General features: G+C 42.5%; 2 protein-coding genes across 4 annotated transcripts in view; one reads left to right on the forward strand and one right to left on the reverse strand.

Annotated features, from left to right (window-relative positions):
• Window positions 1–2005, forward strand: part of EVC (EvC ciliary complex subunit 1) — a 56816-nt gene extending 54811 nt beyond the window's left edge. For both annotated transcript variants that reach the window (XM_065659590.1, XM_065659581.1), the window contains exon 21: window positions 835–2005. In XM_065659590.1, the coding sequence (XP_065515662.1) occupies window positions 835–916 (82 nt within the window). In that variant the 3' untranslated portion in view covers window positions 917–2005. The remainder of the gene's footprint in view (window positions 1–834) is intronic.
• A 6204-nt stretch (window positions 2006–8209) lies between these two features.
• The window catches only part of CRMP1 (collapsin response mediator protein 1), a 52138-nt gene continuing 32690 nt past the window's right edge, over window positions 8210–27657 (reverse strand). For both annotated transcript variants that reach the window (XM_065659602.1, XM_065659612.1), the window contains exons 7-14: window positions 26364–26432; window positions 24202–24322; window positions 22954–23110; window positions 18580–18721; window positions 16835–17005; window positions 13899–14078; window positions 11275–11440; window positions 8210–8422 (exon numbers count right to left, since the gene is read on the reverse strand). In XM_065659602.1, the coding sequence (XP_065515674.1) occupies window positions 8331–8422; window positions 11275–11440; window positions 13899–14078; window positions 16835–17005; window positions 18580–18721; window positions 22954–23110; window positions 24202–24322; window positions 26364–26432 (1098 nt within the window). In that variant the 3' untranslated portion in view covers window positions 8210–8330. The remainder of the gene's footprint in view (window positions 8423–11274; window positions 11441–13898; window positions 14079–16834; window positions 17006–18579; window positions 18722–22953; window positions 23111–24201; window positions 24323–26363; window positions 26433–27657) is intronic.

Below are 27657 nucleotides of genomic sequence, written 5' to 3' on the forward strand. Positions count from 1 at the left end.
CCAATATTCTTTTCTAAATTTAGGAAAACCATCTGAGTTTGCTTGTCTGTGCTGCTGTGTATTCTATAAATAACTTTGACTTTAGGTAAAGAAATGAGAAATACTGTTTCCAAATTTCCTGTAATTAGGTTTTTTAAAACCCAAGTCACAGACAGCATAAATCAGCAGAGACAAGTGAACCTAGTGGAACTAGGCTGACATGTAGCAACCAAAATATGGTCTGTGGTATTTAGGCTTTCAACTTCCACCTTTATTTCAGGAACAAAGGCAAGCGCCAGTCTTTGGCTGATGAGAGTAGCAGCTCTAACAATGATTTTCTTGATAGATGTTTCAGTTGGCTTATGCTGGGGTGCTAACTAGAGGAGAAGAAATGGCTACAAACCTGAAAGATGCCAGCTGATTATTACGGGCAGATCAAACCAGCCAGCTGGTCGCTGGGGCTTGATATATTGAGCAGAGAAAATCCTGTTGACAGGCAAAGCAAACAGTTGGTTCTCAGGAGCCGCAGGCCTTTGGGGAAAAGTATTTATCCCCTGAGTGACCTCAGCCTGCGACTGACTTCAGGAGATGGCTCCTTTCCCTGATGGCATCAACCCTTTTCACACACTCCTTTCCCACAGCCAAAAAGGGATACGTGTGTAGGGAACAGGGACCCAACAAAGGAACGTTTATGCATCTTTGTTTTGGCAGCCTCAGCAGAGGCAGCTGAAAACAGCAAATGCAGAAGTTGTATAAGAAACACCTTGCTTCTCTTATAAAAATTAATTTGAGAGAGAATTGCAGCATTTTAAAAACTCTGTCTACAGTTTTATTTTTCTTGTGTATTTCTTTCAGAGAGAGGTTACAGAGTCCACATGAAAGTGAGCCTGAACCAAGGAAAAACTCCAAGATGCTAAAAAAGAGAGGCAACAGGTAGAAAAAGCATTTATATGAGCTGCCTGAACATAGAGTACCAAAGCATTCTTCTGGGGAATCTCAGCAGCTATAAATATTTACTGAGATGCTTTACTGAGAAACAGTGAAGAACATCAATAATAACCGAGAAATCTTCTTTAGCTACAGACCAAGAATCAATACCAGCTTCCTTTAGATGTTAATAAAACATTCCCGCTTGGTTTTGTTAAGGGGGAACAAGGAAGTCTTTAATATGAGCTCTTCCAGATAGCTTGGGGAATGTGGAGGAGAGATAGTTTTAGATGATTAGGAATATAACCAAAGAAAGTACACTTGTATGAGACCATATCCACACTAGGTTGGTTGCCCAGTTGGTGTATCTCAGTAAGGTTTCATTACAGTTGTGAAGTACCACTTGCTTTTGAGCCCTAAATGTGGTAGATTTGGTCTTAATACTTTGTGATTGCTGCTTTGGACTTACAAAAGTAGATAGAAATGCAGAGAATATGTAAACAGATTTCAGATGGCATCGGTATGTCCGAAGATTACATTTGTTCCCTCTTTTGTCATGTTTTAGTGCTTCCAAGGCTATGTATACTTCTTAAAATTTGTACAGAGATTTTTATAAATGTATTTTTCTGCGTTTGTATCAGATTTCAAATTATTATTTTTAGGAAAAAGGGGACAAAACCAGTTTGCTCTTTTCTTTTTCATATTTCTGGTCTTCCTTAAGTATACTCTTTTGTTTCCAGCATACTTTGTTATGCTTATTACATTTCCTGTGGGAATTCTTGTTATGCAAAGCAGTTAGTTCTACTGGCTGTACAGAGCACCTGTATTGTGCAATAAATTGCCTCATTTCAGCAATCTTACAGCTTTCATCAAATGAAAATGTCCTGCGTTTTTAAGATGAACATATATTTTGCTAATGAAAAGGCTGTCCTTTGGTGTATGATGGAAAATACTACAGAAACACTACATCAGCTCTGCAGTGTACCTCAGACTGAAGTGCCACCACATGAATTACTTTACCAGGCGTGTTACACACAATTGTTAAATGGTTAATTTTCACCTCAGTCATTTAAATAAAAAAAATAATTTGTTTTCTAAATTGTACCTCTTTAAGCATTTGATTCTGGTATTTCTGTACTGAGGCTCTATGGTCTCTCTGCCTTCCTGACATGGACATTTTAGTTGCTGCTTGTTGTGCCTTTTTAAAAACAGATGCAGGCTATTTACCTTTGAACATCTTAATTCTGCAGGGTGCTCTATACAGATGGCGAGCTTTGAATACTAGTTCATGATTTAAACCACACAGTGCAGCAGCGGCTCCTGTCACAGTTAGGATTCAGCGTAATCACCCAAACAGGGTCTCTAATCATACGGGGGTCTCTAATTACCCGACCCGAGTCTTCAATCACCAGGGTCTCTAATTACAGAAGCCGGGTCTCTAATCACAGGAGGTCTTCCCGGATGTACTGTGATGCCTGTGGCTAGGCAGGCCTGAAATGGCTTTTTCTCGCCGTTAGAAAACGTGGAAAGGGTTCGGATTATTCCAAAAGCAAGGCAGCAGTGCCCTCTCCCGGGCGGCAAGCGAGGTTTTCATCCGCTTGCGGACGTGACAGGCAGGGAGAGTGCGAGTCCCCCTGGCTGTGGGTGCAGGCATCCCTCTGCCCAGCACTTCAGCCGCTCCAGCTCCCCAACATCCCTGAGCTGGATCTTCTACAGGCAGACACGTCTTCATTTCTCCCACAGTCTCGTTAGCTTCCTGGCAAAACACCCGCTGCTCTTGCCCCTGTTACTGAATTCTCAGTGTCCATGAGTTCCTCCATGCATTCACTGTCCTGTTTAAAGTCATGTGCAGATTTCGTGAATGGCACTTGCCATCACTCCCCATCAGTGAAGCAGATACTGACCAAGGCAGAGTTTCATTAGAACAAGAAAAAAGCATAGCAAATGCCAAGCTAAGCTCACAACAGTTGCTCTTCATTGAAGCACTGTTCAACTTTGATGCTATAGAAACAGATTCATTTAGGCTGGAAAAGACCTTTGAGATTGAGTCCAGCTGTAAACCTAACACTGCCCTAACCCATGCCCCTAAGTGCCACATCTACATGTCTTTTAAATTCCTCCAGGGAGGTTGACTGTACTACTTCCCTGGGCAGCCTATTCCAATGCTTGACAACTCCTTCGGTGAAGAAGTTTTTCCTAATGTCCAACCTAAACATATCCTATCCTGTTGTTACATGTTATGTTACTCAACTTTAACCATAGGAAGAGTCAAGTTTATGTATCCTGATGCTGATGTCCCTCACATCTCCTGACAGTCATTACAAAGTGGGGGGTTTTACCTCAGAGCCCTCAGTTTACTTTAGAGCCATGCGAATGCTTATTTCTGAACCAACACAGAACAATACAGAGACCAAGATTTCTTCTTGCTGCTATGAAATACTTCATCACCAGCCAAACAGGCACAGCTTATTGTAGTAGTCACAAGTTTCAGCAAAGACATTCCATCAGGAATTAAAAATTCTTTGCCATGAAATGGATGAATCTCTGGAACAGGTACTTCAGAGAGTGCAGAACATCCACCCTTGAGAGTGCACAACATCCTGATCGACCTAAGTTTGAGGTCAGCCCTGCTTTGAGCAGGAGCCTGCACTCTTCCAAGCTAAATCTTTCCAGGATTCTGAAAGTCTTTACTAATGTGTAACCAGAATGTTCGGTGCTTCCTTCCCACTTCCTCCTTTGTATCTTCACTGTGTTTTAAGGCATGGTAGAAATTGCTGCAAGCGAGGGATTGTGCCTAGAGGGTTTCTGGGAGAGAAACTGCTCAGCAGTTTTGCCAGGTGAGAGCAGTCTGCAGCGTAGTAGATGTCGGGGCAGCAGTGGGATATCTAGGTGCCTGTCACAGCTCAAAATGCTTTATAATGCAAATCTTTTGCTTAGTCTGGAGTCTAACAAGGAGCTTTGATCATGCTTTACAGGTACATATCAAAAACGATGCAGAAATTCAGGGGGAAAATGACAGGTCTTTTTTCTCCATTTTTTTAACATCAAGGGTAACAGTTACTACAACAGTTTATGATTGTGCTCTCATTCATAGCTGTATGACAAGAGTGTATCTATCTCAAATTCTAGGCATGGTGTTAGAGTTGTTCAATGCATTGTTATATCATACAAGAATCAAAGCAGCTTTGCCATAGAAAAATGTGGAAATCCTCTGTGCATAAGTCCTGTGCAACATTCCTGTGCAATATGGGTAGTTTCAGTCCTGATGGAACCAAGCACTTCTAAGTCACACATAAGGGTCCTAAGCGCCTTCAATCTCTCCATCATGGCACCTACAAGTCTTCTGTTCAGCATGCTGTTTGGGAACTGTTGCTGCACTGGGGGAGCTCCTGGTATCAGCTCCTTCACCACTACTGCACTACAGAGCATCAGAAGGGACAAGGGTCTGGACCCTGCCCACTGAAGATTTTCATAAGCAGCACTGTGATTACTGATGTATTCATAGGTTGGCTTATTTTCAGTTGTGAGGAAGAAGCAGCTAAGCTTAAAGCTTTTTTAAGCATTATATATGACTATATTTAAGGATAGCATGTACAGCTCACTGTGCTAGAAAATTACGGAATAGGCAGTCAGGGAGGGGGGCTGAGACCCAACTGATTTATCCAAATCACTGCAGATACTTCAGGAGTTACATAAGACTCAAACCAGTGTCCCAAACTCTGCATTTTTACTGCATTGTAAGACATTATTCCCTCTCCTATGTACAATTTACTTTCATCTCCCATATACAATTTATATTCATCTGAATACCCCTCACTGTCATCACTGAAGAACATTTGGAAGGCTTGTAGAAATTCCACCACAATTATGATGAAAAACTATCCTCAAATCAGTTTGTTTAGATCACTGAGATTTGATGTTGGCTGGGTCTAAATGACAAGAATTGTCTGGTGCCAAGTAGACTAGCTTAGCATTTTGTCATCACGCATTAAGCTGTGCAACTGTTTGATCCAGGAAGCCATAAATGCCAAGATTTTACCTGGGTTTAAAAGCACCTTGGCAAATTCATGTCAGAAGAATTCACTGACAGCTACAGAACACAAAGCTACTGCTGCTTCTGAAGATATCACAAGGCACTGGAAATGAGGGAAACAGAGGACTATTAGCAGTAGATGTTCACTCTTTTCTTCCATCCTCCCCTAAGCTTATGTTGTTGGCTAGTAGAACTTGTAGTAGATGGTCATCAGACCTGTGCCTTTTTAGTTCTTAAGGATGAATATAAATGTGTTGCTATGAGAAACATTTAATGGCTGGGACAGCGGTCAGTTCTGGTACACTCTTAGCATCATAATTAACAGGCTTTGCTACAAATGCTAAAATTCAGACCTTTAACTGTATTGCTCTGGTAGCAGACAAACTGTAACACAAGACAAACTGGTCCAAACTATCACTCGGGAAACAATCCATGGATCCAGCCTTCTCATCCACATCACTTGACTGGCAAAGATAGCCCTCAGACTGGTCATAGGGACTAATTTTAAGAGGTCTGCAACAGCAACAGGGAAGAGCCAGTGTTACAACATTAGAGCTATGCCAGGTTTATATGCTGCAAAGGTTTAGAAGTTTGACAATTCAAAAAGCATGAAAGCTTTGAATTGTTTTCTTCTTGTGGTTGAAAACAGATCCCAGCCCGTAAGTGCACAAACTGAACCCAGCTTGGTGCTGTTGTAAGGGATCAAACTGAAGCAGAGTTTCCTATTCCACAGATGTATTCAGTATCACCAGCTAATCCACATTTCATTTACTGTTGCTGTTTTATTTCTTTAAGGACAGGTTAGCAATATAGGAGCAGTGACACTGCTGTGTAATAGGCCTCCAGGTGGTAAGAGAAGTACCACTTACCTTGCTTTGTTTAACCCCTCCATGAGCAATGGCACATGCCATCTCTCTGACAGTGTATCACAGTAACCATCAAAGTGAGAAATCCTTTGCCCCCCTGACAACCATGCACTAAGGTACCTGTGCTCCCAAAAAAATCACATCCAGGTAGAACTGCATGTCCATGTGGAGGGACCCAGGCAGGGCACAGGATCCATGGGCTTCCTGCAGGCTGTGCCCCAGCAGTAGCATGGCAGCAGCAGTCAGGCTGCTGGGGCTTATGAACATCATGGGCATGCCAATGTATTTCTCCTTGGAGTAATCATAGCAGTTACACTGACCTGACAAGCAGCGTCTTGTTCGCACAGAAGCACTGAACCATGAAGTGCCTCACAAACACACCTATTTATTCACAGGCTCTTCACTGTGAAAAAACAGACGCATGTTAACAACAGTGGATCTTGACCAGCTTGTAAGGCAAAGGGTCTTTCCTTTAGGATGCACTTTAGCATGCTGGAAAAGTGGAATCTGTCAGTACTAGTTTCACGATTATTTCTGCCACCTCAAGTGTGATAAGCCTCATAGACGGAGAAGTTTTACTTGGACCAACCATTGCTACTTGCACAAACACACACCAGAAAATCACTAAGGAAATAGTAACCAGCAGCTCCAGAATTTTCACACTATGTCAAATTAATTTGCCGCACAGCTTCACAAAGCAGCCTTATTTCTATTGTCAGGGTTAGTTTACCAGAACTGTTGCTGGCTCTGTCAATGCTCATAGCAAATGGGTTGGAACAGGAGATGGAGACTTGGCTTACCTGATAGGCTGTGGGTTATTCCAGGGCAGGTTGTCTTCAGGCTTCTCTGCTAGCAGCATTTTACTTCATATAAAATACCTGCACCACCAAGTGAGCAAGCAAGCCTATGGATGAGGGCATTCTCCAGACAATAGGAAACATTAATTGGAATCTGTAACAGATAGGATTGTTCATGAAAAGTTTCATTTTTCTCTTCTTTTGGGAACAATCCATTCAGTTCACTGCAGGCTGAATTGCAGTGTTCCTTCACTGTTTCAGCCAAAGCAAAAGCTGGCTGTTCAGACCAGCTCTGCGGGAGGTTTTCAGACCAAGCTGACTGAAATGGAGCTTTCCAGGGTAGTGGTTCCTTTTCTGGGCAAACTGGAGGTGACAGCGTATTGGCTTCAGAATAAGATGACAGGTTTCAGGTAGGCTACTTTCCAAGCTTTAAATGGTAATTGATTGCATTCTGCACTACAGATGAAGATGATGACAATCAGCTACCATATTTCAGCTACCAAATCAGATGCAGGCCTGAAGGTCTTGGGAGAAAGCTCATTTAGGTCTCATTTAGCCAAAACTGAGGCAGCTGCAATGTCGATAGTGAGAACTTTTTACTATGAGCTCTATTTAATTAGGACAGATTATGGCATGCTATAGTATGCTTATGCAGACATACATATATATATTTAACACCCCTTGTGATCAAAGCAGGTTTCTTCTTTCACATGATGTCAACCTAAAAGACAATTTTTCTTAAGTTTCTCCATTCTATGTTTTCAATCACTGAGCAACCGCACTGGAAAGCAGAGGAAGACTCTTACCCATCAATTCATTTCCTTTATTTCACAAGTTCTGAATTCAGAAATTGAACCACGACTAGTAGATCTTGATACGGTAGAGTAAGTAAAAATGCATGTGATTACAAAGGAAAAGCTTTGTACAAAAAACTTTAAAAATCCGACGGCAACTTGGATTATCTGTAAGTACCAAAAATCTCATGCAGAAGGAGAGCACTACTGCCCAGGTGGAGATATCCCTGCAGGGGTGGCAATGGCATTGGTGTGTATAAATATGGCTCTGTCTAAAATGGAAACAAGAAGGACACAGACTTGGAACGTACCGAGTGGGAACAGACAAGTGCTACAGAGACCATTTGTCATTACGTGTCCTGATGATTTTCTGTGTCTGAGAAGTGCTTCTTGGGTTTATAATAAATTAAAGATGAAACAGAAGCTGCCTGTACTACTCTACTGCATACTTTCAAGATGGCCATTTTCTTCCTTCATAAGTGTTTTTGGTGATGTTTCTCAAATACGGACATTAGTCTTGGCATTGTGTCTAGTCAGTTATTGGCAATGTGTTCTAAAGGGACTCACTCACAGAATGCAACTTGCATAAATAACTCAGTAACATGCATCAACTACTCTAATACAGCGAAAGGGTGCAAAGAAACCATCATTCAGTTACGAGACGAAGCTAAAACCTGTAGTCACTAAAGGGGCAATGGAAGCACCATGCTTTAAGGTGACTATGGCATGAAAGCACAATTGTGAGGCAAGTAGTTCCAAGCAAACACACCACACTATTTTCACCTCTTCCTATACAAAAAGAAAAAAAAGAAAGACATTTCAATTTTTATTTCCATTAGTACCAAATAAAACTGTGGGTTTGATAACACAGATATTGAAGGGAATGGACATTATTCCCACGATCCTTCATCCTTGTGTTTCTGTCCATCATTTTTCAGCCAAGACTGGTAATATTAGAGCGACCACCAGGAGGTGCCACGATGCGGTGGCCGGTGCGGCGGGGGTTGTTGTCATCTATCTGAGCTCCTGCAACCACAGAAAATGAGGACACAAGGCTATGAAAAGGAACAAACCATCAGCAGTGAGTTTTTACCTGTCTAGTTCCAGCTCTGCTTCCTTCACACCACCATCAGGTGGTATCTTTTGAGCCAGATCCCTGACTGAAGTGCTACACAAACCTCCAAGACACATTTCTGTTCTCAGCTCCAGTTGTCTCTGATAAGAAGTATAGGATTAAGCGTTTAGTGCTCACCCCACATGGGGAATTGTTTTCCACCAACCTGAAGAAAAGCCCATGAAAAGGTGACACCCTACAGACTGGGTTCCCTTCGCAAGATCAAACCCTGATGGAAAACACTGTTTTCCAATGACAAAACCCCCCTAAACCATACATGTGCAGAGTGGAGTTTTGAAACCTGCCTCACTGTTTTATAATACTTGTTCCCTCTGAGTTCATGGGTCAACAGTGCAGTAAATCTGGTGTCAGGAATCATGAATCCAGGAGGAAAGGAGCATTGAGCTGTTGCAAACACATACCCACTTCAAACTGTGTTTTGAAATGTTGAAAGGTCAAGCTTAAGGTGACAGCAAGCTTTCTGCCAGGCTGAATATTGTCTGATCACACTCGGCAAGGTAAGACTACCATAAAAGTGTAGCATCATTTTAAATGCTATCATAGTCTGTGGTTCTGCTTCATTTCATAAGAACAAAGTAGCGTGCATTTAATTTGGATCAAATTCATACCACTAGATGCCTTGGTAGCACCGAGAGCCAGCAGTGGACTGTGAATCCAGAGCTTCAGATGTTTATGAAAATCCCACGTATCAGTGATTATTACGAGAGGTTAAATTTCTAAGCACTTTTTTTGCTTTATATAGCTTCACATCTCCCTATATGCTCACAATGGCCCCAGGTGTATGGGCAAAAATACACTTCAGCGCACTATAAGGGTTGATAAAGTATTTGCTCTCCTTGGGCTTTCTTCCAGAAGTTCCATTTAGTTTCTAAAGACAGGATCTGTCAGGGAGAAAAACACCATCAGCTCCCACAGGGGAGAAAATCCAGTGACTTTCATAACATCGTAAGCCAGTTATTTACCAATTGGGCTTTAGACTTTTGAAGGATCAGCATTTGACACACTTGTAATTGTCCTCAGATGACAAGAATTATTTCCAACAACCCCAAAGGATGATCTTCCAGTCTATTTCTTGTTTACTATGGAAAATGTTTTGGGCTCCAAGAGCAAAGAGGACAAGAAATACTCTAATCTGCATGTGAATAGCTTCTGCACATGGTTTGCTGACCATGGGCAAGGACAGTTGAGGTTTCCACATCCAGCTACTTCTGGTGATGCAGCAAGAAAGAAATATGAGGTGTCTGAGCCACATGGATAACACCAGACCCAAGTCCCATCAGCTGTACATAACACCATGGGGCCTCCGTCACATCAGCCAGAGACCTCAGGTAACTGCAATCGGCCAGGTAAATAATATTAAAAGACTGCATGCAGAGAAAAATTTTAGATTGCAAACAGTTTGAATATTTGGCAATTTGTAAAATATTCCTAGGGAAAGAACATATAAAAACATATATATATACACGCATGCACAAGTATATGTGCATCAAGTATATTTGCATCAAAAGGAGCGTGACCAGCAGGTCGAAGGAGGTGATCCTGCCCCTCTACTCTGCTCTTGTGAGACCTCACCTGGAGTATTGTGTGCAGTTCTGGTGTCCTCAACATAAAAAGGACATGGAACTGCTGGAACAAGTCCAGAGGAGGGCCACGAGGATGATCAGGGGACTGGAGCACCTCCCGTATGAAGACAGGCTGAGAGAGTTGGGGCTGTTGAGCCTGGAGAAGAGAAGGCTGCGTGGGGACCTCATAGCAGCCTTCCAGTACCTGAAGGGGGCCTATAGGGATGCTGGGGAGGGACTCTTTGTCAGGGACTGTAGTGACAGGACAAGGGGTAACGGGTTAAAACTTAAACAGGGGAAGTTTAGATTGGATATAAGGAAGAAATTCTTTCCTGTTAGGGTGGTGAGGCACTGGAATGGGTTGCCCAGGGAGGTGTACTGTAGGTTACCCTGCTCTTGCAGGGGGGTTGGACTAGATGATCTTTTGAGGTCCCTTCCAACCCTTGGGATTCTGTGATTCTGTTGTGAGTGCTCCATCCCTGGCAGTGTTCAAGGCCAGGTTGGATGAAGCCTTGGGCGAGATGGTTTAGTGTGAGGTGTCCCTGCCCATGGCAGGGGGTTTGGAACTAGATGATCTTGAGGTCCTTTCCAACGCTAACTATTCTATGATTCTATGATTCTATGTGAGTATATATAACACTTTCGTATCTGATTAAAGAAGGATGATCAGGGGACTGGAGCACCTCTCGTATGAAGATAGGCTGAGGAAGCTGGGGCTGTTCAGCCTGGAGAAGAGAAGGCTGCATGGAGACCTCATAGCAGCCTTCCAGTATCTGAAGGGGGGCTATAAAGATGCTGTGGTGGGACTTTTCATTAGGGACTGTAGTGATAGGAAAAGGGGTAACGGGTTCAATCCTAAACAGGGGAAGTTCAGACTGGATATAAGGAAGAAATTCTTTACTGTAAGGGTGATGAGGCACTGGAATGGGTTGCCCAAGGAAGTTGTGAATGCTCCATCCCTGGCGGTGTTCAAGGCCAGGTTGGACAGAGCCTTGGGTGGGATGGTTTAGTGTGAGGTGTCCCTGCCCGTGGCAGGGGGGTTGGAACTGGATGATCTTAAGGTCCTTTCCAACCCAAACCATTCTGTGATTCTATGATTCTAAGTAATTATAATTGAAATTTATCACCAATAATCCATACTCACAGATTTAGAACATTTCTGATGAGTCAGACTGACTTACCTGATAAGCTAAAATTGGATTGATGGAGGTTTCTGATTGGTGGGGGCTGGTTTTTGGCAGGGGAGCATTTAGTTGAAGGTGCAGGAGTTGCGTATTTTGGCGTAGCTGGGATTTCATACACAGGCCCATCATACATTCCTCTGGAGACTCCTTGCAGTCCTCCCACCTAGATCAAGAGGAAGATAAACCCCAGATCCTGAATGCTCTGATAATGCTCCCTAATGAGCACAGAGCTATATTCTGAATTAAAAACACATATACATTCTCATCAAGGCTACAGTCTGCTTTATATATAAAGGAAATTACAAACCTTCCTCTCTCCATTTATATATATATAAATTATAAGGGGAAGATCCTTCCTAGGTTCTCTTCACAGTCAATGGGCAGAAATGGGATTCAAAAGAACAGCAGGGGCTGACCCAAGATGTTTATTTTAACTAAGATCAGTCACCATCACCTCTTCTTTTTCCATTCAGAGGCTTGTCAGCAGGGTTGGTTCAGCTGCTAAATCCCACTCGGGTTGTTGCAAGACAGATATCCACTATACTGACTGCAGGAGTTTCCTACCTGTATTTTCTCTGCTCCTTCCCTTCAGATACCTCTTTATCTTTACTAGAACTCATTGAAAAGTGAGCTTTTTAATTAAAATTTCAAATGTTTCTGGTTTTTGTCATCAACTAGAAAAGCAATTATATGCTAGAATGTGGCATGGGACTGTTTGTCAATAGAGTACCTATCATTTGAGCTCTGATTTCAGTTTGAGGTCTCTAGATTTTATCCTTGTACAGTTCTTATACGGAATATGAGATAAAACAACCGAAACAGCCTCACTGGCCTTAAAAGCACAGGAATCTAGGAAATAATATATTGAACACAGTTCCAATTTTCAGGAAGAGCCTGAAGCCATTGAATCACAGAATCCAAAGCTCATCAAAAAGACCAGAAATCTGTGGTGATTAGGTAAGATTATTGTTTCAGAGCCATTTCTGCATCAGGTTAACAGTGAAATTAAAATACCATATAGAAGACACTACGCACAGGGGTTTGATGCAGCTCTTACAGAAAACAATGCATTTTCCCTGCTTTCGGTGACAGGGATATCAGGATTAGAAGAGCCATCATCTCACAGGCTGAGCCAAAACTAATGCCCAGAAGCGAGCAGCTGCCAATCACAGCAATGAATCCATCTTCCAGTGACCCACAAAGGCAGGAATTTATGCTGCTATTCCTGTTCCAGGGATAAATTTATCCTACTATCTTCTGGTTGCAGCTTTGCATCCGCTTGTTTGACATGGTATTTCTATATTCCTTTGTCATACTCATACATACTCATATGGTGGCTATGACCATTACTGGTTTTATTCTAAGTATTACCAATCGATAAGATTTGATAGTGGGAAAATATAAACACGGATATGAATCTGCTCTCCCTTCCTCTCGGCAGGCAGCAGAGGGAGCTACAAGAGAGAAAATACCAGCTGCATTCTGCATCCTTTTCCACACCTTTCCTAAGCAGCAAACGTCTCTCCCAGAATCCAGGCCTGCTTGCAAGGCCCAGGTTACTCAGCCCAGTTACTTCTGTGCAAACTCCTGTTATCAGACACCACTCTCTGATACTTGTTTTTCAAGTGCTGTTTTCAGTATTTGAATGACACTGTCACTGATTCATATAGCACCCATGTGCTGAACTCTTGAGAGGTGAGTGTGAAGAAGGCCCGTGACATCTAAGTGGATAATGTAAAACGAGTGCAGGACTGATGGGCATTTTGCAAAACTTTTGCAGGTGCATTTGATTTAACCGTGCTTTGTCTCACTAGAAGTGCAGACCTTCCGTATCCCACAGCTTGACCCAATTTGTATAACAAATGACAGAAGATAAAAGCTCCTTGGAGACTTAATTTCAGCTGCCATCCTCACAGCCTATGATATATGCTTGGTTGAAGAAAATAGGAGTTTAGTCAACTTGCCTTGTTACCTGCACTCACACAGTAACTTTCTTGCCCAGTGGCAAGAAGCAGTTTCCAAATAACCCCAAATTAGTACCAAGATAACTGGTTTTCAGAAGAGGAGCACTGACATAATGCAAAACCTGAAGTGATCCAGTCCAAATCTTGATCATTTCCCAAGCTTTTTATTAAGCACAAGAGAATAATTTTCTGAGCTGCCAATGCTTCTAACACTCAGCTCAGCAAACACACTAACAACAGTTCAGACGCCAAATATAATAAGCATCTCTGGCTTACATGCTTTTCTCTGCAGCGTGGCAGTTCAGTATGCAAAGCTTAGTAAAAATGTACAATTCTGTTTTCCTTCTGGCTAACCCTCCTCCCAGAGAAGCTTTATCTTTTTCCTGAATGTTAATTAAAAGTAAGTTCTATCACTGTTCCACCTCCGCTCAAAAGCCTGCACAGCTGGACATAAGGCAATTATGCCTAACCAGCAATTACATGCTTTACCTACTGAAGCTCATGGTGTTCAATTACAACAGTTCACACTTGCAAAGGAAGTCATATATATTCCATCTGATATGGACTCGTATTAGCACAATAGTATTAAAATACATGTGCTATTGTGGTTCCAAGAGGGTATGGCAGGAAAGAAGATTAAAGAATATCTGATTTTACCTTATTCCTGATTTTGATGCGCTGGTAAAGATATTCAGGGAAAGGTTTGCGAGGGATGAAGCGGCCCATTCCCTTATTTACGTGCAGGTTTCCATCTTCAAACACAATCTTCCCTTGGCTTATGACCACAAGTGGGGCACCATGGCACTCCATTCCTTCAAAGATGTTGTACTCAACGGCCTGAGGATCAACCAACATATTCACTGCAAGTTCGGTACAACATCTCTTTAATTAGTAACTTATAACCCATTTTGTAGTCACAGTTTTAGACAACTGGCATTAAAGTGTGCATAAAATTGAATTTGTCTGAAGGAAAAACAGTGCATTTAGATATAAAACTATTTTAAACAATCTCTCTGATCAAACTCCCCTGGATCAGACTTTTCCTTTCCATTTCCCACTTTCTATCAAGGCCTTATCTCATTTGCTTTTAAGGACTTTCCATACATACGCACAGCCTCTAGAAGTACAACAGCCTTAATAAGAGGAAAATTGTGACTCAGCTGCCAGATACCCAGAGGACATGGTCCCACCATGCATCTGCTGTGACTCTGTAGGGGAATTTCAAGGAGCCAGCACACATATTTCTGCCTGAAAAAGCCCAGAAAGGACCATAAAAGTCTGAATCTAAATGGGAATGATCTGTCAAAGAGCAGGTAATTATTGCTTTCTTGAAAATACAGAATCACAGAATGATTTGGCTTGGAAACGACCTTAAGATCATCTAGTTCCAACCCCCTGCCATGGGCAAGGATGCCTCATTCTTGCTCTGTCCCCCTGGCCTTGAACACTTACAGGGATAGAGCAGCCACAACTTCTCTGAGCACCCTGTTCCAGTGTCTCACTACTCTCACAGTAAAAAATTCTTCCTGATATCTAATCTAAATCTACCCTCTTTCAATTGATAGCCATTCCTCACTGTACTACAGTCCTTGCTGCAAGGAAAGGAGTAGATAATTCTAATCCAATTAATTATTGCGTATGTTGTATTTCCTACAACAGGCTCAATAATTGCAAAGGAGAAGGTAAACATCAAGGATCTGGAGTAGGTAAATACAAGGTTTGCAACTGAGCATAACCACATGATTTTTCTGGGCTAAGAAGTAATTAATGCATTGCCTTCCCAGCAGGTATTTGTTACTACCTTACGCTACAGTAACAGCCACCACAGAGCACTGTTAGTCCATTCCTGTGCAACCAGGAATGCGCACCTTCAATGTGATTCAAGTTTAGTTCCTCTTTTTTCAAGTTGAAAAGATCAGGAACACCTGGTCAGTGGCAATGATAACTAACAACTGGAAGAAAGCAGGAGTGATGGCCATCTGTAAAAGAACAGGTATACGGGAAGGACCTAGGATGCTTGAGCACTGGGACAGGTTTCCCAGGGAGGTTGTGGAGTCTCCCTCCTTAGACAACTCAAAAACTGTGTGGATATGGCCCTTCACAGCTACTGTAGGTAGCCTTGCTAGAGCAGGAAGTTTGGACCAGATGAGTACCCAAGGTGCCTTCCAACATCAACCATTCTGTGTTCTGTAAGGTGCATGCACATCCCTGAGTTTAATGTCCATGGAGCCAAGGGGAAAGAGTAAGTAAACAGATTAATGTCAGCTCTTTGAATAAAAGAAGAGAAGAACAAGCCAAATTACAAATACCATCAAAAAACAAATCATGTCAAAACAGTCTTTTTACTTCCTCTAACAGGTTAACAGCCTCCTGAGCAAAGGAAAACACTAATCACAAGTATTTGATTTGTCTAGGAAAGCTTTTTGCAATGTTGGACACAACATTATAAACAAGTACAGAAGCATGAGCCAGACAAAAACAGTACAGGGTAATGCCAAAGTGCCACTAGTCATTACTAACACACTACCAACGTAACTGTCTTGAGCACAGTCTCACATACGTTTTCCCTTTGTTGGTTTTTGTTGTTTTGGGTTTTTTTTCTCCCCAGCTTTTGCCCTCATGATCTGGGTAACAGCTGAATAATGTTTATCAATGTACGCCAAAGCAGAATAAACAGTAAGGGTAGCAGAGGACAATATCTGAAAACAGATTTACAACTTTTCAGCCTGTGGAATCATTGGCTGAAAGGTCCCATCTGGTTATAGAAGTCTATCACCTTTGTAACTCACAATTTCTTATAGCTAGAACTGCTTCGTATGTATCCAAATAGATATTTATATTCATTTGTATACATTTGTGAGCATACAGAAACAGAAATTGAATCACCTGAACTTACTTTTTAAAGGTTTCTAAAGATTTTGTCTTTTTAATATAAAGCACGTCACTGGATTTCCAGTAAAGCTTTTGGAAGAATTCCGCAATATAAAATACCAAAGCACTGCACAGTAAGATAACAACTTTGAGATAGACAACACATAGGATAAAACCTGTCACAGTTAAAATTGAAGCGACTGTTGAGTCACTGGTACTCTGCACTAAGGGTAGAGCAGTATGCAGCAAAGCTTGGGAATTACATAGAAAATCCCAGCCCTGAGGCTGATCAGAGCTGCATTATCAAAATGTTTAATCATCTCTCATAGTTTATAGTACTGTTGATTTAATCATGCAATTTATAACATCAGGTTCTTTTCAGGTAAGCAAAAAAGATGTGAGCTGTGTTGTAAATTTATCATCACAGTTTTACTAACCTCAGCTGCACAGTAGCTGATTCACACCTAGTGCCAAGCCACAAGCATGCAAAACACAGTGCAATGCTACGTGCAAAGAAAAAGAAATCCTTCCTGATCCCAGTGCTTCCAATGCAAGAATTCCATGCTTTCATTTCCTGAAATATTTACGCATTCCAGAACAGGAGCAGGTAGTTACCCTACTCCTCTATATCCCATGCATATGTTGTTCACATAAGTTAGATCAACAGCTGAAAAGCAACAGTGACATTTCTTTTTTCTTGCTGGTTTTCCCTTCCTCCTTACCGATTTATGGCTTTTAGCTGTTATAGTCTTCACCTTGTCAGGGTCCCAAATAACAACATCAGCATCCGATCCTACAGCAATCCGGCCTTTTCTTGGATACAGATTAAAGATTTTGGCAGCATTGGTGCTGGTGACAGCTACAAACTGGCTCTCATCCATCTTGCCTGTGGCCTAAAAAGAATGTGATGAGTAAAACACTCAAGAGTCTTGAACAGTCAAGGAGATACTGGAAAGCATGTATTTCACATATATGATGATGCCACATGAAACGGATTTTATCAAGCGGGGCTTTATACAAGGCACATTACTTGATGGTTTCAGATAAGTGAATGTGTTACTCCTGGCATCCCAAAGAACAGCCTGTAAAGCCTTAATGCAGATGATACCACCAAGTTGCTCAGTTAGCTAAGGTCCCTTTCTCTACACACTGATGGCCAAGTGCATTTTGTTGCTAGTCCTAATAATTCACATTTAAATGTTCTAATCATTTTAAAGCGGAGAAACATATATGGGCATTACAAGATTAAATAAAAGATCAAGATTCAGGCCCTTTTAGAAGCATTTCTTGCAAATTAAGTCCATCCTACTATCAGTATTACCAAACCCATACATGTAAGTAACACAACCCAGTCCTTGCCTGGAGAAATGCCACCAACTTTTTACACAGTGATGGCTTAATAGCAGCTGTACACAACAGCATTTTGATTTCTCAGTAGAGTATTTTGGGATGTCTTCCCTGGCAATAAGCAAGAATAAAGAAGAACAGTGCCAAACTTTTTAATCTTAAACAAACACTTCTTTCCTGCCTGGTAGAACATCAGATCAGCAAAATGTAAGCTACTTAGTGGTGTAGAACTGAATGTTACATCTGTAAATCCCATGTTGAAGCTCTCTCTGCAGCTACTTCCCTTTGTGGGAGTAACAAAGGGGAAATATCACAAGCTGGCTGCACTTTGCTTGCTTCCCTGCTTTGCTCCTCTGTCTGAAGCTGCTTCTATGGCTGGAATCTGAATAGCTGAAGAAAGTGGTTATTAAACACAGTCTGGGAGAAGTGCTCATGACAGCATTGTAAATACCACCACTTCTCAGTTTTCAATATGCACTAGAGTGCAATGCAATGTAAGGTAATGAGTGCATGTGTATGTGTGTGTGTGCATGGGTGTATATGTGAAGACAGACAATGGAGGGAGAACATCATTAGATGTTAGGATCCATGGAACCACCAAAAATTGCTAACTTCTACCACCTTCCCACTGCATAATATGCCAGCAGGAATTACATGCGATGTTCTCCTTCAAAGCACTTTATCGCCTAGCCTCGGGCTCAGCTGCCATCCATTTGTACTTTCTTGAAAATGATGAGACACTTCCCGAATTCAAACACTCCATTCATCACATTTATATGGGGTTCACTTGAAAGTCATTAAACTGCTCCAGATCCAGCATCTCTGAGAAACATCCACTCTGACACAGCCAGAAAATTGAGCAGTGGACTTTGTGAAGCCTCAGGTCTAATAAAACACGATGGTGTTGCAGTGTCAGAAATGAAACGCAGCCTTGAGTGTTTGTGGTAGAGAAAGACTTGAGGTTTTGAAATAAACAATTCACCCTGTAGTAGTGCTCTCTCAGGGAATTCTCAGAAACGCATTAGAAAGTCACTTAAGTACTGGCCAAGAGTCTCCTGGCTTTCATTATTCAGCCAACACTCAATTTCTTTTTAGTCCACAAAAGTAAGCAATTACTTACTACAGCCTTGTCCCAGACAACAGTCATTCTCTCCTCAATTCCATTGACCCCTTCAGGAATCATAGTGAAGTTGTCCTTTCCAATGGCTTTCTGGGCAGTGCTATATGGGCAATGTCCACTTCCCGTCACCTGCAGGTCCCCACTGTGGAGGTAACACACAGACGCTTAAACCAGGCCTCAACAAGGTTACCTTGCTCTCAGACTAGCTGTGAATGGACCTTTCAAGCCTGCACACCAGAGGCATATGCTGTAAATCATGTCAGCAGCCTCTACATGTTGGCTACAGACCACTGAATTGTGACAATGGCTTTGGGCATCTCCACTTTCCCCCAGGAGCACCCTGAACTCCCAGATTACAGCCTCCTTTGGTTTCAGGCTGCTTATCGACAGAGATCAGGCACAAGCCCACTAACCAGGACAGAGGATTAATCTAGGATTAAGGAAACGATCGGAAGCTTGTATGAAATCTCTGCCACTCTCAAGATAAATTAATTCACAACCATGCTGACAAAATAATAGCAAATTTTAGAGGGCAAATTCATAAGGATTGAGCTTGTTTCCCTGAATTTCTCCTCTGCACATACATTTTTCTTGCTGTTCTTACATGAATATTTCTTATCTTCCAAACCAGAACCATGAAAGTTTTTTATCAGGTAGTCTTCCACTTAAATAAAGCAAGGCATAGTGCATGTATTCTGGATTTATCTAACTTAAAGGTCTTACACAGACAAAGGCATGGAGTAAAACACAAAAAGAACTAACAAATAATAAAGTTTTTATTTTAGAAGTGATTTTTTTCAGCCTGGAGAAAAAATTTTTGCAGAGAGCAGAACTGGATCACAGCTGCTCCCAGCAACAAAGGGGAAGAAAACTAACATGCAGAACCTTGCAAAAATAGAGAGACAAAAAAGCAAATAGGTTCTTCAACGTCCACAGCAAACAGGTATTTTTAGGTCTTGATCAAGCTTACAGGAGTCAAGCACATTAAAACACACTATAATTTCTCTTCCAACAATCCAGAATGTGATGTCCCCAAAAGCCTGTCATCCTTTTAACTGATTATGTAAGTCCCAGCTCTGAAGCATCTGAATGATTCTGGTCCGCACATTTAGTTTCCAGCAAGCTAACAAATAGCCAAGTACAGAGGAAAAAAGGGGCACACATCAGCAATTCTAATGCAATTTTCAGGGCTGCCAGCCCTAGTGATTGCTGACAGTCAGAGAAGAACCTTTGGCCTCTTTTCTGGTTCTTTACCATGCTCACATCCATCCATCCAGTTTTTAGCAGATGCCAAACCCATGTAGTCAATAGTGAAAAGACAGCTATGTTTTAGCGATTCCTGATGATTAATGGCTGTCTGGTGTTACCCCACAGGATTAAACCAAACCTATCAGTTAAGCATTCATTTATTCTAACACAACAATCAAGTCAGAAGATTCCAGTTCCATTTCTTCCTTTTTGTTGCTCCTCTGCCAGCTAAGCTTCTGTGCTTACCCTCTCCCTGTTTCCTGCACTTGGACAAATACAGCCGTGAAAACATGAATGTCACAGCCAGGCCCTCTATCACTTCCCTGCAGTTATGTTGCACTTCTTATACCATACTATTAATTCCCACACCTGAAAGACACAAAGAAGTTGCTTCTTCTGAACTCTACTTTCCCTCTCTTCTGATATTTGACATTAAGTGCCATGCACTGCACTCCCCACTCTAATCAATAGAAGGCTTCTGAAGCTGAAGAATGTCATTGCAGAGCTGCCCAACTCCTCCGCATTAACCACATGGGCACTCCTGCTGCCTAGATATACTTTAGTGTCAAATGGGGGTGAGCATAAGATCAGAACTGGAAAACTGAGAAACAAAAAAGGGATCACCACAGAAAACATTTCTGAAACAGAGAGTGGTGGGAACTGACAATGGACAGATCTGTATCTGTAAATGCCACATCAATATGCCATCATCTTAGTCTTCACCATAAACAAAGCTCTTATAGCAGGTTACATCTTCCATGAAGCACCAAGATCCCACATCTCTTGTTCAGAAGAGATGGCATATTACAGCGCAATAACGCAGCAGTACCAGCATGGGAGATGACAGGTACTGCAGGTGCATGGGCCACTGTCCTGGTTTCAGCTCAGATAGAGTTAATTTTATTCCCAGTAGCTGGTGCAGTGCTGTGCTTTGGCTTCAGTCTGAGAACAATGCTGATAATACACCAATGTTTTAGTTGCTGCTCAGTAGCACTTACCCTGGTCAAGGACTTTTCAGTCTCATGCTCTGCCAGTGAGGAGGGGCACAATAAGCCAGGGAGGGGAGCAGAGACAGGACACCTGACCCAAGCTAGCCAAAGGGGTATTCCATACCACAGCACCTCATGCCCAGTATAGAAACTGGGGGGAGTCACCCAGAAGGGACCAATCATTGCTTGGGTCAGGCTGGGTATCAGTCAGTGGGTGGTGAGGAATTGTATTGTGCATCCCTTGGGTTTCCTGGGGTTTATTCCTCTCTCTCTTTGTTAATCCCCTTTTCACTACTGCTACTATTACTAGTATTATTGTTATCATTATCATTATATTTTTCTCTATTTCAATTATTAAGCTGTTCTTATCTCAACCCACAGGTTTTACCTTCTTCCAGTTCTCCTTCCCATCCCACCAGGTTTGGGGGTAGAGGGTGAGCAAGTTTAGTGGTATTTAGTTGCCAGCTAGGGTTAAACCATAACACTCACAGATAAAACAAGGGCATCAATCTCATAAGGCAAACCCATTCTGCAAACCAACCCCTTGACACATGCTGAATCTTTACACATTCAGCTTTTCAGTAAAAAATCATACACCTTCTGTGCAAAACAGCACAAACACTAGGCTGCATACTTGCACAGCAAGAATGTTGTAAGGATCTTTTAATGAATGTAAAATACTTGTCTCTAATGAACAGTGCAATATAAAAGTGAAATACTGTCTTTACCATCATCCTTGCATAAAAGTCCCCACAAATGCAGAGCAGACTGATAAAATATACAGTTCTTTTTTTAGTTTCACTGTATAAAGTATTAAAACTGAAAGCAGGCTAAGCTGCTGCCATTTAAGATCTAGGACTTTAAGCCACTAGGAAAAAAAAAGCCATTTTTGCATGCTTGGAGGATAATGCAAACTTCTGTGACCCCTCAGTTTGTCTTTCTGATGTTAATTCTAAAAAAGTCATTATTTGGATTCCAGTTCTAAAAATTCTCTTGCTCTTTTAGCTGATCTGTTTTGACCCACATACTATTATTTTGGGACTCTCCTCTAGTAAACACAGTCTGAGAGAGTACGGAGCCAAATATTTTGATACACGTTCACATGTGCTGGCTAAGAGCCTTACCCTCACACTATGAGCTTCACTCCTGATAGTGCTGACAGCGATGGATCAGACCAGAAAAGTAATTTTTCTTCCTTGTCTTTATTTTAAGGAACAGAAAGTTCAATTATGGAAAATCTCTTCTCCCATCAGACTGTCACAACAGAACAAATTCCTGCATATTCTTACCAGAATCACACGTTAACTCAAGAGCTCAGCTGCGCTTTCATTAGCAATGTTATCCACATAGGATCACTGAGGCAGCTGAGTTAAAACCTGGGTTTGGTGGCCTCCTGACTCACCATGTGCAAGGAGAGATGCGTGCATACTGTACCAGTGGCACTGATTGATGGCAGCTTCCCATCACACAGATGTGCCCATCCACCTATAGGGCAGCTCTGCCCAAGCAGGGTCCTTATGTTACCAGCCACGCTGGCACTGCCAGCCATACAGCCTGCCAGTCAGTCATGTGCAAAACTAACCTCGGGAGGAAATGCATTCTGAAGACCAACAGGTTACTTAGATTCTACTGCTCTGTCTAGAGTAGTGGAAACCCTAGAAAGGGGAGGCATCAGGTGAGATGGGTGCCATCATATGACATTAAATAAGGTTTCAAACAGTAAGTTTAGTTCCTTACTCCAGCACTAGTAATCTGTCCTGGTGGGACTTTAGCTGTGAATTTCCATATAATCTCAAAGCAGATGTCTTTTTCTTAAGCTAAAGGAGACCCACAGTTGGCTACAGGCATGAAATACTTCCAGGGATGGGTTTATGTTCTGTATTGCTGGCAAGGCATTGCTGATACCTTCTTTTCAATACAAGAATGACACTTCTCCCTCTGCTGTGCACATTCTTTTCATCTCAATAGTGACAACCCTAAACATGGGGCTATAACCATCCCTGATTTTCTATGTCCTTTCTCTGCCATTTCATGTATGAGACCATCTAAAGGAAACTGAGCTGATCCCTAGATGCTTCATCCCATGTGGCTTTACCACTTGCTTGTCCATCAGCCTGGAAAAAAAATGAGGTCTTACCATGCTAAGAGTGAATTTAAATGATCTGGAGTAGTAGGATCAGGGCTCAGAGGTGGCGAGGTCACGAAAGCTGCAGCCTTGGCCCAGTTTTTGCTCCAGTAATGTGTCCCATCTGTCCCCAGGCTGGCAGTGATCGGCTCTCCAAAAACAAGGGGACCTTGGGGAAAGCAAGGATATACAGGAACTGATTACAATCCACTCTCTCTTCACCACATTACACCGCTTGCTGCCTGCAGCCATGTATAATTTAAACATTGCTATACAGCCAGTGTAGCTCCCAGAAAATTAAGCAGCCCTGGCTTTGTCTGTATGATAAAATATTAATCAGGAGTCTCTCTGAGCTACACATGCTTTTGATCAGCATATTTACAAAGCTCCCTTTCTAATCCAGAAGGAGACAGTTCAGATCTGGTTTTAATTTGTACTGGTTTAATCACATCCCTGTTCTCTCTGTTGCTCCAGTTCAGAGCCCATTTAGGTGGAGGATGGGCTGCAGCATACAGCTGCCTTTTTACTACTTCCAGAATGGGCACAGCACCAGCAGATAGCAGCATATGATCCCCAGCACCATACTCCAAGTCTCCAAGAACACAGACTTCAAGAAGATATTTTGCTCTTTGGCTTTTCCATATTGTTCACACGCTTCGTAGCACTAACCAGCACAACAGAACCGACTTGCAAACGCAGCTTCCAGAGCATCTGCCCCCATGCTCACAAGTCCCTTTTGGGTGCTTTGTAACCTGAATCCCTCCCTGTCCCAGGAAGCAGTGTCCACTCTTGGTGCACATCTGATGGGGTCAGCCTCCAGCTGCAGGGCCAGGACCGACTACCAGGCATTTCTAACTGTAGGTTCACTGCCCAAGCCACCCCTCAGAGGGTAACACCCTGAAATACTGCCAGAAGGCACAGAGGATGTGCCAGACCCTGTTAGGAATGAAGTATCTCCCTCCCATGAACAGAGAGACATCAGTCTAAGGGAAAAACAAAAGTGAAAAGAAGGCTAAAGAAGAGTTACAACACAATTTCAAGGGAACAGTTTGGGGGGAGAGTTTGTCAACTGAAAAATGTAGAAGGATTTCTCTTCATCTTCCCTAGTTGTAAATATTTCAGGTCTGTGACAGAGTTACCATTCTTTGGTAACCTCTCCCTCTAGCTTGTGATTTGGGTCAAGATGCACGGGTTTTTCCACTGAGTTTCTGTTCAACAACAACAAAAAGATGAGTTTTGTGAGAAAATGAAGTCTCTCACCCTTCTTTCTGGCCAATGCAATGATATCAGCTGCACTCTTGCTCATCACCTTGGTGATGTACACTGGGCAGTTTATTCGGCTGGCAATGGTGATGGCACGGAAAACTGCTTCTGCTTCAAGCTGAGGAAAGCAAGGAGGGAGAAGTTAACTGCAAAAGCAGACCAAAGGAAAAATGAACTGGAGCACTCAGCCATACTGCTCACTGTTTAACAACAACTCTTCAGAGGTCCATTCTGCTTTTTCCATAGAGAGGGATGCAGTGCTGGGACACAGGGAGCTAATCCAAACTTTAGACACTTTACATGAGGAGTAACCACAGCCAGGCTGTACTCACTAATGGGGTACAGCTGCCTGGCACAAATACAGCTCCCTGGCTCCCTGCACCCCAGGAAAGGTCACATCCAAGCAGCTGACAGGGCTGCTCCTTACCTCCCTTGCACCTTTCTGCTTCTGACCACCACCCTGCAGTTGGAAGGAGAATGAAGCAAGCAAACACTAACCCAGCTTGCAGACAACCTCTAAACAATGCTTGGCAGCTTTACCCTATGCAATCTTTACATAAGGATAAGATGACAGTGAATGTAAAGTATTCTCAATCAGCAACTTCAGCACTATGGACTGAATTTAGCCCATAATCCATAGAAGCCTTTGAAGCATCGCCCAGTAAGTCCCCTCCGTCAGCAAGCACAAAGGCTACCTCCACCCAGGGAGCTATCCAGAACATAAGCACACAAAGCAGTCATCTTCAGACAGAGTGTTTCCCAGCAGCTCTGGAGACTCCTTTCCCCAGTCATCAGCTTTATGCCTCCTTCCCAGATGCACTCTCAGCATTAGCATTTTAATACCTAAAACCGTGTTGTCACTGAAAATACTGACTCCATGGTACAGTAATTTCTCTAAAGTGTTGTGACAGAAAAGTTGAGAAGGAGCCCTTCCAGAGGCTTAATTCTTCACAGTTTTGTAACAGGGTTTTTCTTAAATCCCACTGTCACTTCAGGTTCTCCTAGGACTCTTATCACAACATTTGCAGTGTTGCACTCACAGAAGACCGGGGAAGGAGGCAGGACCTCTGTACCTCAGTGCTGGGGCTGAGGCGGTCAGATGCATGGTGAGAAAGCTGCAGAATTCCTTACTGGAAACTGCAAATGCAGACTTTCCTTAGTCCTAGCCCCTTGTTCTTATTAAAAGGAAACAACTCCATTCTTTCAGAATAATTTAAGCGGAAGTTAAACAACAAAATGAAAAAGTACATAAACAGTTCAATAGAAGAATGAGACCAATTAAGCTGATTCCTTTTGCCTTGGGGAGAGGTTATATAAAGATCTGCAAACCACCACAATTCCTTCAAGTTTAGCCTCAAATCCCCAGGACCTTTTCTCTTTAGTCTCCAGGGAAAGCAGTCACTTCCCACTACTTGCCTTCCGCCATTCCATAAACAGTCTGAACTGTGTACATTAAGGGACATCCACATGGCTCCACCTTTTCCTTCTCATTAAAGAAACCCTTTCCAGATGCCTGAGATGATCCATGCCAGAGCCTGGGTTTTATTACAAGAGAGTTGTATAAATCAAGCTGCCTCGCAGCATCTTTCCATTCTCACATATATGCATGTCTACATCCTGCACTTCTACTACTAATATATCTGCCAGCATAAGCGCATTTGTATGTGGGTGCATTTATATGCATGGTATAGATGTACACTTGCATCTTGTGGGAGGTTTTCAGCCAAAGCGTTATAAGGAATGCAGTTATCCCAAAGCCTAACCCACAAGCTGCACTGCCATTTTTTACCCTGATAAGCCCCTTTGGTTTTTTGTCATCACAAGTCACATCACAAGGCTCACACTAAGAAACCACATGCACACGTGTGCGTGGGGCAGCAGGAGCTGCGACTTCTGAGGGTACAAGGACATGCTCATTCCTGGACTTGAAGGAATGCACTCTCTGCAACAGTGAAAGGGCATTTTGGGCAAACAAACAAGCTGAAGGGGACCTGGAATTTTCAAGGCTTTGAGCAATACTGGAAGAGGCTGTGGAAGAAGCAGGCTGTTGCTTTCCCCCAAGCACTCATCTATCATCTACACACACAGAAGCCCAAGCTCCAATACTACATGCTTGACAAAATACTTCCATGAATGACAAAATGACTGAAGCCTCTTACCTCCTCAGGCCTGCTCAGGGCATGTCCCTCAGGTCCAGTGATTCCCATCTCCAGGATACGCTTTTGTTCCTGAAACGTAAGAGATGAATGCTGACAACTGGTCCAGAATGAGACCCTTGCACTAGGCATCCTCTGACGATTAACAGCCACATTGTCTGACTGCCCCTTTTTTGTCTGTGTAAATGCAGCTGCATAATCTTGGTGCTGGGGGAGCAGAACTGACAACACTGGCTCTAAACTTGTCTCGTGCCACCCTGGTGTCTGCTCTGCACAGCCAGCACAGATTTCAGGGGCAGGTTTGTCTCTGCAGTGTCATAGGGTGTATCTGTGCCCCGAGCTGCCACTGGGATGCACCATCAGAAATCTCCTCTACCCTCCAGAAAATCTTGGCACCAAGACACCACCCCAGGGAACAGACTTCAATCAGTCAATACACTAAACAGTAATCAGGGATATTTCCAGCCTGCGATTCTTTCTTTACTTGCGCAAGTTCTTCCCTGGCTGCAATCCCTGAAGCACCATTACCTTCCTTAAACTTCCATCATTGCTGACACTTCATCAAATAAAGTCCTGCCTTTGGCATCCAGTTTTCTGTAACACCTTTTTCCTATAAAGTGAATCACTAAAATTGTTTTCAAGAAAGCAAAACAGTGCCCTCTGGTTGTAAGGGCATCGTAGCCACAGCAAAAAATGCATTTCAGGATCAGTAAGGGATTGTCAGAAAAAAACCTCTGCTATCCAGCTTCACGGCAGTAAGATAGTATTTTTTTAAACAGATAAAAAGCTTCACCTATGTTTTAATTTAAGGTCAAGCAGTGGTATTAGAATAATTTTCCATTTTTGCAGAAAATGGTGGTCAGCCACTTCTGATCTCAGGTTGGTCCAGGTCTGCCCGCAGAGCAGAAGTGGGATCAGAGCTGTTGATGTACCTCTGACCCTGGCCTGCCCTACCCAAGAGGTCTCTAATGAGCTGAGTTCAACAAATGTAACGACTCTCTGATACAGACAAACGTCCCCTAGAGACCAGGATGAAGTTACTGAACATACTTTACTGCGTCATCTAATAAATATTTGATCCCAAGTCCCTGAGGGTGAAAAGCTCACACAGTAACAACACGCTCCAGCAAAACCTGAGCAAGTTAATATTCCCATATACTTTTGCCTTTGTTGCAGTCAATCAAGGCTGAAAAGGCATTAATTGGAAAGCATTAATCTGACTGTGTAATTAAGAATATTTTGGTTAGAAAATCGCAATGTCTCACAGGCATTCTTAAAAATAGCTGTTCTACATCAT

The sequence above is a fragment of the Lathamus discolor genome, chromosome 1 (genome assembly GCF_037157495.1).
Source record: "Lathamus discolor isolate bLatDis1 chromosome 1, bLatDis1.hap1, whole genome shotgun sequence".
NCBI classification, from domain to species: Eukaryota; Metazoa; Chordata; class Aves; order Psittaciformes; family Psittacidae; genus Lathamus; species Lathamus discolor.